Source organism: Cebus imitator, unplaced genomic scaffold (assembly GCF_001604975.1).
Source record: "Cebus imitator isolate Cc_AM_T3 unplaced genomic scaffold, Cebus_imitator-1.0 Scaffold71, whole genome shotgun sequence".
In the NCBI taxonomy this organism is placed as follows: Eukaryota; Metazoa; Chordata; class Mammalia; order Primates; family Cebidae; genus Cebus; species Cebus imitator.
Genome location: NW_016107386.1, coordinates 6,509,427 through 6,525,265, shown reverse-complemented (window position 1 = coordinate 6,525,265; position 15,839 = coordinate 6,509,427). Strand labels below are relative to the sequence as shown.

General features: G+C 43.6%; 1 protein-coding gene across 2 annotated transcripts in view; it reads right to left on the bottom strand.

The window, feature by feature from the left end:
* Positions 1-2,874: 2,874 nt before the first annotated feature.
* SH3TC2 (SH3 domain and tetratricopeptide repeats 2) overlaps positions 2,875-15,839 on the bottom strand; it is a 71,885-nt gene continuing 58,920 nt past the window's right edge. For both annotated transcript variants that reach the window (XM_017531348.2, XM_037739552.1), the window contains exons 14-17: positions 15,015-15,137; positions 13,301-13,451; positions 11,618-11,814; positions 2,875-9,831 (exon numbers count right to left, since the gene is read on the bottom strand). In XM_017531348.2, the coding sequence (XP_017386837.1) occupies positions 9,640-9,831; positions 11,618-11,814; positions 13,301-13,451; positions 15,015-15,137 (663 nt within the window). In that variant the 3' untranslated portion in view covers positions 2,875-9,639. The remainder of the gene's footprint in view (positions 9,832-11,617; positions 11,815-13,300; positions 13,452-15,014; positions 15,138-15,839) is intronic.

Genomic DNA, 15,839 nt, shown 5'->3' with positions numbered 1-15,839 from the left:
AATTACTTAGCACAATGACTATCACAGCTTCAGTAAAAGAGCATGATTATCCCTGGTCGAACTACTACCTTTTTGAAAATTAAGAAAAGACATACCACATCTATATCAACTTATTCTAAACAAATGAAAATTATGCTTATTATTCTCAATAAACTTTTGCTGAATACCTGCTATGTATGTGAGCAGCCCTATCACCTGATTTCTCCATCACTCATGAGCAATAAGTAGTTATAATATAGTTTTAAGACTTTCTTCCTCTTATAAGTGACAAGAGGTCAAAATCTGAGCCCAACATTTCATCCCCTTATTTTTTTACTCACTCATTTAACAAATCTTTAAAGGCTGGGCATGGTGGCTCACGCCTGTAATCCCAGCACTTTGGGAGGCCAAGGTGGGCGGATCACAAGGTAAAGAGATTGAGACCATCCTGGCCAACATGGTGAAACCCCACCTCTACTTAAAAAAAAAAAAAATACAAAAATTAGCTGGGCGTGGTGGTGTGTGCCTGCAGTCCCAGCTACTCGAGAGGCTGAGGCAGGAGAATTGCTTGAACCCAGGAGGCGGAGGTTGCAGTGGGCCGAGATCGCACCACTGCACTCTAGCCTGGCGCCTGGTGACAGAGCAAGACTCTGTCTCAAAAAATAAAAAATCTTTATTGAGAGCCTGCCATGCATCAGACACTCGGATGCACTCTGGAAATACAGAGCTGAGTGACCCAAACAAGATTCCTGCTTTCATGGAACTTCCAGTCTAGGTGGTACACATGGAATATTTCCCCCCCCCCCCAAAAAAAAACTTACAATAAAGTATACTTTTAAACTATGATAAGTATTTTGAAGGAAAAGTGCAGGGACCAACGAGCACAAGCAAAAGAGAAATGCTAAGGACATGAGGAAAAAGAAAACAGAGACAAAATGGCCTGGTGCCGTGGCTCACACCTGTTATCCCAGCACTTTGGGAGGCTTAGGTGGATGGATCATTTGAGCCCAGGAGTTTGAAACTAGCATGGGCAACATGGTGAAAACCCATCTCTACAAAAACTACCAAAAAAAAAAAAATTAGCTGGATGTGGTGGTGCATGCCTGTAGTCCCAGCTGCTTGGAGGCTGAAGTGGGAGGATCACCTGAGCACCTGAGCCTAGGAGGTCGAGATTGCAGTGAGCTATGCACTCCAGCCTGGGCAACAGAGTGATACCTTGCCAAAAAGAGAGAGAGAGAGAGAGAGAGAGAGAGAAACAGACAGATGGACTTCACACAACTTGGAAAGAAAGAAAAGAATGCCACAGGACTTGGAAGAGGATCCGAATATCAGTTTATGTAAGCTCTTAGGCCCTTAAAACAACCAGAAATGAAAATCCAAGTAATCTTTCTGTTTGCTATCCTTTCCCTCCACCCACTAGAGCCCCAAAGCTATGTGTTCTAGGACAGACAAAAGTTAGTTTTGTTTTGTTTTATGAGCAAGTAGTTTTTGGTCACCAGGATTACCATGCAGCTGTTATTTCAGCCTAGCCCCTGGCAGCTCCCCTGAGGAGGAAAGCAGATGTAGCCATTTTCACTGCTTGCTGTCTGGTACAACGTTCAAAGAATCAGGGGCATTCCTATGAATGTCTCTATGAAGTAGATGTCCGATATATCCCCAAATGAACAAACATCAGAAGTTCTCTACGTGGGAGAATGTTCAATAACAAAAAAAGTCACCTTCACACTTATTTGGCCCATACAAGGAAGATAAAGAAGTTGAGAGTCATACAGATCATGTTTGAATATGGTCTGCTAGATTTGAAAGGTTAAATAAAATAAAAGACAGAAATGAGGCATCTATTTTCAAAATCCTTTTCATAGATAGTGGTAAAACATGCAACCCTACATTTAAAACACACACACACACACACACACACACAAACACAGAGTAAAATGGAAGGTTATGGAAGTAGATAATTAAGCATTCCTAAATACTGAGTAAAAAAGTGTTACTACCAATATTTATGCATAAGAAGTAAAGCATCTCTACATGAACATGGGCTCTTCCCAGGCTACTTGTTTTTCAACACATATTTGGAGGAGAAGGACGTCCCTAACAACTTTTTCCATGGTGTCGAAAATAGGTTATTCTCTCATGTTCATGATCTTCTGTCTGCTACCACCATTCAAGCTACAGGTACCATGATGAGTGAGACCCACAAAACTCTACCTGGCTGCTTCCCATCCTCAGATGTCCATAATCATCTATTATTGGCTCTGAAGTCTCTTACAATAAGTTTCCTTCATTCATTTCACTCCCCACCTGGAATATTCCTCAAAACATAACTTACAGATCTTATAATTTGACAATCACTAATATAGGTCCAAGCTTTCTTTTCCTCCTTCTATTTTCCATTTGGGAAATACAGTCTATTTTTATTTCTAGGCTAAGTTACCTGACTGTGGTCAACAATAACACCAGTGGTTTTTTTTTTTTTTTTTTCCAAGACCTCCTGGAAAGTCAGTTATCTCCAATCCTGTTCTAGGTAACCAATTTTGATGGATTCAATTACAACAGAATCATTGTATTGATTTCAGCCCAGTATTACAGGCTGCTGAAACGAATTTTAATCTAGTTCCTTTTCATAATCATATTAGTGATAGCATTTCTCTCAGAGATGTATCACCTGCCAGAAACACAATACAATATAATGGTTTCATTTTCTAGCTCCAGCATCAGAGAGACATGAGTTCAAATCTCACCTTGATCACCACTAACTTTGGACTTAGACAAGCCACATCAATTTTCTAAACCTTAGTGGAGATAAAAATAATGGTAACTATACCAAAATATTCTTGGATTACATGAGAGTCATTACAAAGGTTTTGCAGAGGACTTAATGCATAACACATGTTCAGCCTCAACTATTATTTTTATTTTGAGATGTACACATTCTCTGGTCTCAAAAAGAAGTAAGATATTCATCAAATAATACATAGAAAAGAACAAAGGCTAGAGCTCTACTGCACTTTTTTAGAGACCTCCCTCCAGGTCAGCACTTTTCAAACTACAGGTTAATGAATGAGAAATTCATCTGGTGAGTCATAAATGAGACTTTTTTAACTAGAATAAATATTTTTAAATGAATAGAATAGAACAGAACAGAATGTATAAGAGTGCCTTCCTCTATGTTGTTGCATATGCACAAACCTATGCACACGAGGATACAACAGAAAATTCATTTCTTACTGTGGGCCACAACAACACCATAACAACAAAAAAGGATTCGAAAGCCACTGCTCTAGTCTGATTCAAAACTATTAATATTAAATACATTCTTTAGCAATGATAACACTATTTAGGAAAGACATCACTGCCCCCTACTGGAACTCTTGGATTTCTCACAGAAAAGAACAGCAATCAATTAGCCTGTCTTCTCATTATCCATGTGACCTCAACCATCCTTTCATCTATCCTGTCTGGAAGCTCACCTCAACGAGCCTCATCCCTCAAGCTTGTGTGATGCCCTGGAGAAGGAGTCAAAGGCAGCACTAGAAGTGGCAGCTCGGTTCTCACCCTTACAATCGTTTTGAAAGCACAGCATCTTTCCCTCCCACCTGCCTCCCAGAGCCTCTACTGGGAAGCCAAGCCAAACAACCCCATTGCGCAGTCCCGACCACACCTGTTATATCTGATCCTGCACCATGGCAGCTGGGCAGAATCCCCACCCTCTAAGCAGCCACTTTTCTCTACTTCTCTGGGGAAAAGACGTCTCTTAGAGGAAGGTGAATGAAGTACACATTCCTAAAGCCAGCACTTCCAGCAGCCATCATCTTCCAGTCCCCTGAGTTCTGGAATAATCAAATAGAATTCGGAGAGTGAGGGGGTACACATCAGGAAATACATGCTGTCCTACCCAAGAGGGAAGACTGCCAAGTGAAAGGCCCAGTAGCAAAGAGCAGCCCTAACATACACACCCTCCCACTTACAACATGGGACCCAGGAATAGACGTGCTTACTAAGAATCTACTCAATTCTGCTTCAATGTGACAGCTACCACCAATTGAGTATTCACAGCAAGCCATCCATACATCTCATCTCAAAACTCTGAGCAGAGGAATAATCGAAGCTTAAAGAGATAAAGTAAGTTGCTCAGGTCACTCAGTGATAAAGAAGAGGAGTGTCCCTGAATGCAGGACCAGGGTGCCCGGCCACACCTCTAGGTTTGGCTGCACTTCTCAATATCAAGGTTTACATACCTCCAAAGATGGATTTGCTTTAGCCATTTCCTTGTCTTTGACATAAAGAAGTCTGATATAATTCTGACAGCACTGGGCTCAGGGAAGTTAATTAATTTGTGGAAGGTCACAAGGTCACACAGCTAGTAAGAAACAGTTTCTAACCCAAGTATGCCCAACTCCAAAACACATTCCATTGCCCCCACCTGAGCCGCCACCTGAGTGAGTGCAGAGCACATTCCCCTGAATTTCTTCCTTCTTTGCCCCTTGTCCACACATCACAATGGGAGCAATTAACAAGGGGAAAAGAGACAAAAATTGTCAAGATCATGAAAAACAAGGAAAGGCAGAAACTGTCACAGAGCAGAGATGCCTAGGGAAATATGGCAACTAAATGCAAGGTGGGATCAGAAGGAGAACATTCATGGGGAAAACTCGTGATATCTGAATCAAGGCTGAAGTGTTTTGTTGGAATAGCCAATTCCGAATGGGTTTTCCACCTTCCCCACTGCTGCCCTAATCTAGTCTCATGCTGCTTCCAGAATCATCTTTCGAAAGTACAAATCTGCCTATGTTTCTTTCAACTGCTTATAACCCTTCTATAGCTTCCCCTCAACCTCCAGGTAGAATTCAAACCCTCTTTGCTTCGCTGAATCTGCTCCAGCCTCACTGAACTTACTGCTGTTCTCAGAAATCATCACACCCTGCCTACCCTCCGGACCTTTGTTTGACACATGCACTGTCTGTCAATACCAGTCTGCTGGTCTGCAGTTAGAATTAAGTAGATCTCCCTTTCAGAACTCAGTCTGAACGGCATGTCCTCCAGAAAGCCCTTCCTGATGCCCGTAACCCTGCCTGGTAAAATCCCCTCCCCTCAGTGCCCATAACATCCTGTAATTAACTTCAATCACAGTGCTTCTGATACTGAATCATATTACGTGATAAATCATTTGCCCCTTTCTTGTGACCCAGCTGCGTCCCCAATGCCCAAGGTGTGTGCCCAAACTGGCACTGAATGGCACTGATGCTCATGGAAAAAAGCTCAGTCCTCTTCCCTGCTTACTCCATTTCTCTGAGCGCACAAGGAAAAAGAGGTTGGTGATAGTCTGTCGTCTATACCCTCTGCCACTTATTAATCTGTTTTCAGACAATGCCAGATAAGGCCTAGGCTGGGTGCTTGCAATGAACAACAGGACCTAACTTGAAGTTAATGCATTGTTTTGTTTTCATTGTTTTTGCTGTTATTTATGGAATTCTGTTTGTGGAAAACAATGTAAGTTTTTCTTCTATATAGGCTAGTCATCCTTTATAAAAATGTTCATATGAGTAAAAGAAGTAAGTCAATTTAAGAAACATTTTGCAAATGGCTCTTTGAATGGTACATATTGTGATAAATGCATGCATACATACACACACACATACATATATACATACAACTGTGATGGTATCCCCAAACAGCAGAAATCCTGTCATTTGTGCAACTAAGTCCTTGAGTCATGAAACCACAGCCTCCCTCCCCGCCCAACACCAAGTACTGCTGTCTGTGACACTAACTACCAACGTGTCTGGGAGAAAGTTACCCTTCTGCTCCTCAGTTTACTCACCTGTAAAAAGAAGAGAATAAAATTGGGCTATAAAAATATATTATTTCATCTCTCCAATACTGTTTCTCATCCTGTTCATACAGTATAAAAATAACATTGCTGAAAAGAAACCCAAAGCTGAGGTTCTTATATCAGAAGACAAATATCTGAGGCGTGTAGAGGTTAAGTGACTTGCCCAAGGTCACACTGCAATTTAATGTCAAAATCAAGACCAAAACCCAGCTTCCCTCTAGTGATAGGCTCCCCCATTCCCCATCCTAACACTGTCCATTCCTGCATATTTCCTTCCTCAAATAAACTGCTGCCAAATGAACTGCATTATATTGGCAAAGAGGAAGCAAATGACCACACACACATACCTATATATACAGAGGTACAATATAAAGGCATCTTAATATAATGGAAAAGCAAATAAGAAAAGAACAAAAGCAGTATTGGATTTCAGAATGTTAATACTGTTGGCCAAGGAATGAGTATACCTGAAAGCTGAGAAAACATGGTACAGGGTTTTCCACAATGTTGCAATGCCCTCCTTGTTCTTTATTTAGATTAGATGTAAGGAGCCAGCAGCCACCAGCCCACATAAGTTTTGAAGGGACAATTAGAATAAAGAGGGCAACTAGATCATCTTTGGCTATGATACACTTATTTTCTAAAAATGTTTAAGTAGAGCCCAGATCCAATCACCACTTTACTCTCCGTGGATCATGAAAAAAAAATAGCATCCACATGTTTCCAAAGGGAATAGTTGGCCCACATTTTTAAATGAAAATGTTAAACACTTTTTAAAAGAGTTTTAGCAAGTGATTTACATATAGAACATAGTAATTGCAATTATATAGCACAATGTTTTTCTCATTTAAAAAAAATACTCTTACCCTTTTCTTTGGAAACATGCTAAACATTTTTATAACTACCCTGGTTACAGGTGAATTCATCAGATTTACAGGAATATCAAAGTGCACAGAATCAGAACATTTTAGCTAAAATGTCCAATAAAATGTAAAATGGATAGAAGCAATGCCTTTCACATATGTGTGTTTGTTTGCATATGAAAATGCGTATGTATCTTTGCGGCAATTGAGAAAGATCTGTCCAAACAGAAGTTCAAGTCAGAAGACACAGAAGTTTCAGTTGATTATAAAGCCCAGTAGAAACCAAGGACAGATGTGGCTGCTGGGGAGAGGAAGGATCATATTAAGGATAGTAACATCCCTCTGTGCTCTTCACCCATCAGCCAATGTCAGAAGCCTGGTGCAGTTATGGGAACTGCTCTTTCAGAGAAACAGAAACAAACCTGGCCAGAGGAGAGTAAATAGTCATTGGGAAAAGGGAAGGGGTGTGTAACCTGAGTCAGATGGGGAATGGCCAGTGGTATGGGTTCCAGGGCTGCATGAGCCTTCTTTAAATATATGATGTGTAACTGTTCCGGAATGCATGTGCCCCTGACTGTCTCCCAGGAATGTTGTTGAAAGGGCTCTTTACGGGAGATTAGACCGAATAGCCTCAACCACAACATCCCTCCCAGCTTGGGGCTTTTACAGCTTGTGGTGGGGGCAGAACCGCATTTATTCTACATGGTCGTGGATTCGATAATTTCATTTCCTTCCTGGAGAAGAATATTTTCTGGAGTAGACAGCCTTTTGACAACCAACTATGTCTCTAAGAGAAAATATGTGCCGATGCATAGACAACCTTGGTGACTAGAAGATGCAATGGCAGCTTAACTCAACGCTCCCATCTCACCCTGTGATACAACCAACCATCTGGTCAGTCCAAGAAGCTGGAAATTAAGGGCAGATGGTCTGACAATAAAAGCTAAGCTGATGGGCATCAGATGGAGGGAATTATGGCTGGTCTCCTTGTTTGTTCACACAAGGAGCAAGTTTGAACCACCTGCATCAGGTTTGCTTGAGTTGCTTGCTAAAAACCCATGTTCCTGGGTTATATCCCAGATCTACTGAATCAGAATTATTAGAGGTAGAACCAGGAAGTTCATGTTCAGCAAGTTCACCAGGTAACCGTTCTGCACACTATCAGAGGGCTCTTGTCCTGCAGCAGTTCTTCCCATACTTTTGTGTGCATTAAAATCACCAGGAGAGCTTGCACGAGTCAGGGTTCTGGCATCCAGAAATTCTGATTCAGAGACCATAAGTGGGGCCCCAGAATTTCCATTTCAAACAACCTCACAGGTAATCCTCATGCTGCTGGCTAATGGACCGTAATTTCAGTTCACTGTCTTAGAGAATTCCTGATTTCATTATCAAATAACTCAGATACTGTGGTAGGTCGCTTGGGAAATGATCCCCAATGATTCCTCACCATCTGGTATTCAAGCTGTTGGTAAACACCCCTCCTCTTGTGGGAGTTGGACCTAGTGACTCACTTATTATGAAGTGAATAGGCAAGACTAAGGAGATGTCACTTCTGTGATTAGGTTATGGAAAGACAGTGACTTCCTTCTCTCCTGCTCACTCTGGTTCTTGCTCCTCCTGTTTGGTCCCTCTGGTGAAGCATGGTACCATGTCATGACTGCCCCGTGTAGAGTCCCACATGGCAAGTGGTGGCGGGAAGCCTCTGGCCGATAGCTAGCAAAAAACTGACTCCTAACAATAACTGTGTGGGTGAGCTTGGAAGCCGATCCTTCTCTAGTTGAAGTTGAGCAGCCTGTAAGCTACCCTAAGCCAGAGGGCTCAGCTAAGTCATGCTTGGATTCCTGCCCTACAGAAACCGTGAGATTATAAGCTTTGTTTCAGGCCACTCATTGTGCTCTGCAGTGATAGGTCATTAATAGAGGTGCTTTGTAAAGGAGCTGCCCTGAGATCAATAAGATGCCTTGTAGCTGGGCATGGCGGCATGTGCCTGTAATTCCAGCTACTCAAGAGGTTGACACAGGAGGATGGCTTGAGCTCTGAAGTCTGAGGTTGCAGTGAGCCCTGACTGTACCACTGAATTCCAGCCCGGGCAACAGAACAAGACGCTGTCCAAAAAAAACCAAAAATGACAGGCCTTGGTATTCTCACCCATCCTTCAAGTCCTCCATCTCATCTGTCCCCATTGTGGATGAGACAAAATGTGTGTGTAAATGTAACTGGCAATATTTAATCATATACACTATTTATATGCAATGTGTGTCATAATTTTCTTAACACTCAATTTCCAAGCCTTGGCTCTTGAAAAGCTTCCCTGGAGTTTCAGGGAGGTTATCTGTGGGAGCACAGCCCTATGGCAGGAGGAAGATGGTGAATCCAGGTCAGGTTTCATGCAATTCATTAGGCCATTCTGAGGCTGTGCCTTTCGAGCTTAGAGCCTGCTGAATTCTCTTCTGCCAATCCTTGTGAGCACGAGGAGTGATACCTACTTTGGTTCTGAAGAAAGAAATGGGAGAAACTACAGGTTCCTTCACTGGCAAGGGGAGGAGGTCTTTCCCTGAGAAAATCGATGAAGAACACAAACTCCAATCTGCTTGCCTTTGCACCTGTGCAGTGACTGATTTCCTCACTGGGGGAGGAAGGAAGGTTCCCAGAGGGCAAGATTCCTCATCTTCTCCAGAATTACATGTGGAGAAAGTGCCTTTCAGAGGCTGTTTGTGTGGAAGGCAACAATCAACTGGTAAAGACTCCAGATGCAAAGCCTGGAGCCAGGAATTCTCATCGCTGCCCCATCAAATCTTTCTGTGGCCTGCAATGAGCCCCTCTGCCTCTAGACATCATTCTCATTGTAAAATGAGGGGGCTGGGCCAAGTAGAGACTTGGATCCTCCCAATGAGTATCTAAGAGTCTAGGGCAGGGGGCAGAGTCTGACCTGCCAAATGTCCAGAGACAGGACAGCTTTCCTCAGAGGGCCAGGCCACCACCACTCAGCCACCGCGCCCTCTCTGAGGAGCGCCCAGATGGGCTGCTGTGCCACATGGGGCTCTGGCAGATGTTGTCCAGCCTGTTCCTAATGGTGTCCTGAAGCTCCTTGTCACCCAGCAGGACCGCTGCTGCCAGGGCCAGCAGGAAGTACTCAGTGGCATCGTGGGCATCCTAACCCCGTGGCATGGGGGCAAAGAAGAGACAGCATTAGCAACACTTCCAGGACAGGCTAGGAGGCTGTGCTGGCCACTCCAGCTTTTTTTTTTTTTTTTTGCCCCATATTCCATCCCCATCTCCTGAGTCCTTAGGGGAGCTCCTCTCTCCCTCCACTGCGGTGCTTGGGGCACTGCTAATCACAGTGCCTTCCATCCCAGGCACAGAGGTGGCCCCTTACTCAGGCTTGGCCAATCATGAAACATCATTGCCCTGGACACAGTGCTTCAGGGATGTGTACATGACCCAAATCTGACCTGTGTCTGCCACTCCCTGGGACTTTTCACTGTGACTCAATAAGGAAAATGGTCCCTCTGAACTGGCAGGCTCAAAGGTGGACTTGAACCTGCCAGTAGCTAGAAGGGAAAAAAGCCAAGAAATGAAGCAAAATAGAAACATACAAAATCAAGGGATACAACGAAAGCTGGGGAAATCTCTGATGACGATTGAGAAACAGGATCCAGAGCTATCTGCCGCTAAATCTGTAACTCAGCTTTCACATTCTTTGAGCCAGTAAGCTGCCTTTTCTGCCTAAGGAAGTTCAAATTGAGTTTTTCCCTTTACAATCCCTAGAGTTCTTGATTGACATGATCAGATTACACACTTTGGCCCTGGAAGCTGTGGGGCAGAGGCAAGATGACTAGAGGGTCCTTCATAACCGCCCCCCCCGACCCCCCCACCTCCTTCACCCTCCCTACACAGTAAAGATGAGAAACAGATGATTCTTTGGGTGAGACTCAAGAAGGCTGCCTGGTTTCCATTAATCCTCATAAGTCAGTAATTAATTCAGGCCAGAAGCAAAGTCTGGCAAATAAGAAAAAGACAGCAGAGCTGCCCTGTGGGTTCTCTGGGGCCAAACACAGGAGTGACTCAGAAGCCACTATATTAAGAGATTAGCCAGGCGCGGTGGCTCAAGCCTGTAATCCCAACACTTTGGGAGGCCAAGGCAGGTGGATCACGAGGTCAAGAGATCGAGACCACCCTGGTCAACATGGTGAAATCCCGTCTCTACTAAAAATACAAAACATTAGCTGGGCATGGTGGCACGTGCCTGTAATCCCAGCTACTCAGGAGGCTGAGGCAGGAGAATTGCCTGAACCCAGGAGGCGGAGGTTGCGGTGAGCCGAGATCGCGCCATTGCACTCCAGCCCGGGTAGCAGGAGTGGAACTCCATCTCAAAAAAAAAAAAAAGAGATTAAGGTTGTGCTTCAGGGGACAGGGACCTCTGGTAAATGGAAACCAAAGCTAGGAAAACAGTTTGAAGGTCAGGGTTGTGACAGAGACTTGTAACCAACACAACTCTAGAAGTCACCAAAAAATAAGTTCTGGGCCAGGCATGATGGCCTACACCTGTAATCCCACCATTTTGGGAGGCTGAGGCTGGTGGATTGCTTGAGTGCAACAGTTTGAGACCAGCCTAGGCAATATGGCAAAACCCCATCTCTACAAAAAATGCAAAAATTAGCCAGGCATAGTTGTGTGTGCCTGTAGTCCCAGCTGCTAAGGTCTCAGCTCACTACAGCCTCCACATCTGGGGCTCAGTCCTTTGAGGTCTTCCGCAGGACTAAGTGGGAAGAGTCTCCATGTCCCCTATAGAGCCACTACCCACCCTATGAGACAAGACTCGTCATCTTGGCACTCTGGTTTTCTCAGCCCCACCCCAAAGGCTCCTCACTGTGTTTGGGTCAGGAAGCAGAATGGTTGGGTGGTGGCTGTCGAGAAATCTTGGAAGTCTGGCCCTTACCTTCAGCTGGCAGAAGGTGAGTTGGCCCAGGCGATAATACACCTTGGCGTAGTACAAAGCCTCCTTGGGACTCTGCAGCCAGGGTGGACAGAGGGACAGGGTCTTCAGATAGCAGTCCTCAGCCATCTCATACATGTGTAGGGAGTAGTACACTGTAGCCAGGCGGTGAAAGGCCACCAGCTCCTGCCTCCGATCTCCTAGGAATTAGAAGACTGACAGAGATATCCTGCAGCCAACACTTTCCTTCATTTGTTCACTCATTCAATCCATAAAACTTTTTGAAGGCCTACTGGATGTCGGGGTCTGTACTGGGATATAAGGGAGTAAGACAGAAGATGTGCCTGTACTCATAAAGCTTATTGCCTCACATGACAGGCATTCCTTAAATAATCCCACAAGCAAATGTAACATTACACCTGCCATATGTGCTACAAAAGAAAATGCGGGGCTCTATAAGAGTAACTAAGTGGAGGATGGGTGCCAGTCAAGGTTTCCTGGGGTGATTCCTAGAAGAAAATTTTCTTCTTATTGCAGATGCTACTGTAATGTAGGATTCTGGGAAATAATTCTTTTTAAACCCTTGTAATGGGTCATAGTGACAAGATTAGCTTGACGGAGTAGCTGAGTTTGCAATGGATAACTTTGCATAACAAATGCCTTCCTCACACAAAAGTTTATCTTCAGAGAGTTATCTTGGATACCACCATGTAGCAGTCTCTTCTTGGCCCCTTTACCCACTCTCAGTCTCAGATAAGCTACAGACACCTGTTCACCGTTAAACCATGCTTTAGAATGTTGGTTTCTAACAGGTCTATGACTGTTTGCTGGATTTGTTGTTTCAATACAGAGCGGCCTTTCACAGGGAACAAAGGCTTACAATCATATCTTTAAAATATTTGCAAGGTGGCTGTTGGATACGATCTAAAAACATCACTTGTAAGCTTCAAAGAGCCAAAAGCCAAAATTAAAAGAGAAAGTCTAAGAGAGAGAAAATTCTCTGATATGGAAAAAATCAGCCACAGGGGAAGTACATGTATAAAGGATGCATGCAATCTCCCTTCAGCTCCCATCCAGTGAGGGATAAAGTGTTCGGAAGAGCTGCCTGGGGCCTTCAAGGCCTTCCCTAGGATTGGCACACAGTCACTCAGATGAGGTCTTATGCAATAAGGAAAAAGGTATGGAAAAGAGAGAAAGAGCTCTCAAGAGTGCAATTAGACACAATAAAGTCCAGTATCATCCACATTAGATGCCCTTGAAAATGCCCAGAAGTCCCTTCTGGAATCATCATAGAATATTCCATTTACCCTTACATCTAATCAAGGCTTCTCTAATCAATCCTGCTTTTCTTCAAGCACCAACATTCAAGTTGAGGGGTTTTTACATCTTTTTTATTTTGCCATTTATCTGTTCCGGTGACTTTTATTGTTTCCCACTAGCTTTTGCCATAAACACAAGATATTCAGCTATGTTGTGAGTTAGGGTAATAGGGACCTGACCTTCATTTACATTTCCGTTTCATGGGAAAATGCACTTTTACTAACTGCAGTTTTACTCCCTGACAGTTGGACCTGGGATTTGAACCCACACAGTCTGACTCCAGAGCCTGTGTTGTTACTACTTTGCTCTCTGTCCTTGACTAGTCATCCCTCCCATTCAACACTCCCGACAGTAAAGACCACCAACCTGTGACTGTGCTGAGCCTGGCAGCAAGGGTGGCAAATTCCAAAGCCTTCTCATAGCCTTCAAGGCTGATCTGCAGCTCTGTCAGCTTGTTGAAAATCCGGAGCTCAGTTCTCACTGCCTTCATCCTCCTTGCTAAAGGAATAGCTCCAGCCTAAGAACAGAGGCACAAGGAACTTTAGTCTAGCTAGGAATTATCAATGCATACCATACACTAGGAGGCTTATCTTCTCCAAGCGGGGGTTGGGGGATGACAGAGGACTAAAACAAATGGGGGTCAGCCATGTTTCCTTGTGTGCCTTTACTCTACTCTCTCTCTGGTCCTTGCTCATGGTGCTTTGCCCATTTCTTAAAGTAGAAAAGTAGAAGGATTTGGGCCCCCTAACATTGGGGAAACCTGGAGGAACAAGAGGAGCCTTTTCCCAACGTCATGTGGGAAGTTGTTCCTATGTCAGCTGTGTGCTCCCCTAGCACCCACAGTGCTATCTATGAAACACACGAGTACGCCCACAGAGTGTTAATATCTCAGTAAGTGGTCATTTCTATGTCTTTATCATGATAGAATTTTAGGCAAATCACTTCATCTTTCTGAACCTTAGTTTTCTCATCTACACAATGAAATGCATATGAAAATAAGCCCCTCAATAGTCAGAGATGCGTTCCTGTTCTTCCCTAGCTCAGTGCCTGGCACAGACTGGGTGCTTGCTAATGTTTGATCACTGAAAAAAGAACTGAACAAACGAATGAATGAATAGCTGAATGAAAACAATTTTAGGTTCAAATAAGATAATGAGGCTTCCCAAATTTCAGTAAGTGATGAATAACAATCCCAATTTTTGACATATCTGCTTAATATCTGGACATTTATTTAATTTGTGTTATTCTTAACATCAACTCTTTTTTTCTTGCCTTATCCTTTGTGATAATATCTGTGAAATCATATGTTTGATTAGCTTGTATAATATATTTTTAATTTTTTTTTCAGATGCGGTCTCACTTTCTCATCCAGGCTGGAGTGCAGTGGTGCAATCTCAGCTCGCCGCAACCTCTGCCTCCCAGGCTCAAGAAATTCTCCTGCCTCAGCCTCCCGAGTAGCTGAGACTACAGGTGCGCACCACCATGCCCAGCTAACTTTCTGTATCTTTAGTGGAGATGGGGTTTCCCCATGTTGGCCAGGCTGGTTTCAAACTCTTGACCTCAGGTGATTCACCTGCCTCAGCCTCACAAAGTGCTGGGATTACAGGAGTGAGCCACTGCCCCCGGCCACATTTTTAGTTTCTAAAAAACATATTTTAATGCATGCTCATTAAAAATATGATCAAACAAAAGCATTCATCTATGTAACCCTTTAAATAATCTCCCATCGCACCACCAGTAGTAAGTGGGAAACATTGGTAAACTTGAAAGTGTGCTACAAACTGTAAAGTACCATGCACCCAAGAGTTTGAGATGGTCTTGAACTCCTGGACTCAATTATTTCGGTGTATTATCCCAAGAAGGATAACTTAGCAAGCCTGAGAATGACTACGTTTATCAGAACCCTCCCTGAGCTCCCGCTAGATTGAAGAGAGGGCGAGTGGGTGGGTACTGGACAAGAAAGAGAGAAAAAAGAAATAACAGCAAGAGAGGAGAAGAGGGACCCAGGCTGAAGTCCAACCTGACCCTGCCCACGTCTGTGCCAGGGCCTGGCTCATCAAACTGCACAGCTTGGACTTACTCGGTAGTACTCCACTGCGTGATGTCTGTGGCGGGTCCCATTGAAGAACACATCACCTGCTTCTTCATAAAGTTTGAGAGCCAGCAAAGACTCCTCTGACTTCAGGGCTGTCTGGATGGCTGCCTGGGTGGGACAGAGACAGCTGTTAAAGGCAGAGAGAAGGGCTTCCAGACTGCCACAGGACTAGCAGAGCTAAGATGCAGACCACTTAAATCAATTAATCCTCTGCTAAAGTCTCCCAAATCCTAAACTGGTGTGCACACTCATAGGACTGGTAAGAGGACTTAGAGATTCTCCTGTCTGGCATTTCCCCATCCTGGTGTGAAAGATTACTTTTGGCGGTGCTATATTATTTTTAATAGTACTTAGAAAAACATTTTGTTTTACTAAATATTTATTTTAATGTGTTTTAGAAAAAAGAGATTAACAATGCATAAAACCTGCAATTCTAGATATTTTTGTGTAGGATAAGGCTAAGTGTAAAAAACAGCTAAGTTGATTTGATGTCGAATCAAAGAAAAAGAAGTAAACAATGGTATAGAAGGTACATGTATATAGCAAAATCATGAATTTAATATGTAAATAACTGAAAGTGAAAAATAGTGATCCAGGTCAACACCTTACACCTTCCAGATGGTGATAGTGTTGCTCAGAAAGAAAACAGAACTTCCCCAAGTTCACACCAATAATCAGTGGCACACACATGTTAGTGCTTTCATCCCAATACCCTAGCCTCCACATCCTCTTTAACTCTAGCAAGCTATTTTGGATTGCATGTACACCAGTTGTGCTAAGGAAGTTGAAGAGCAAAGAATAAACCTGGGC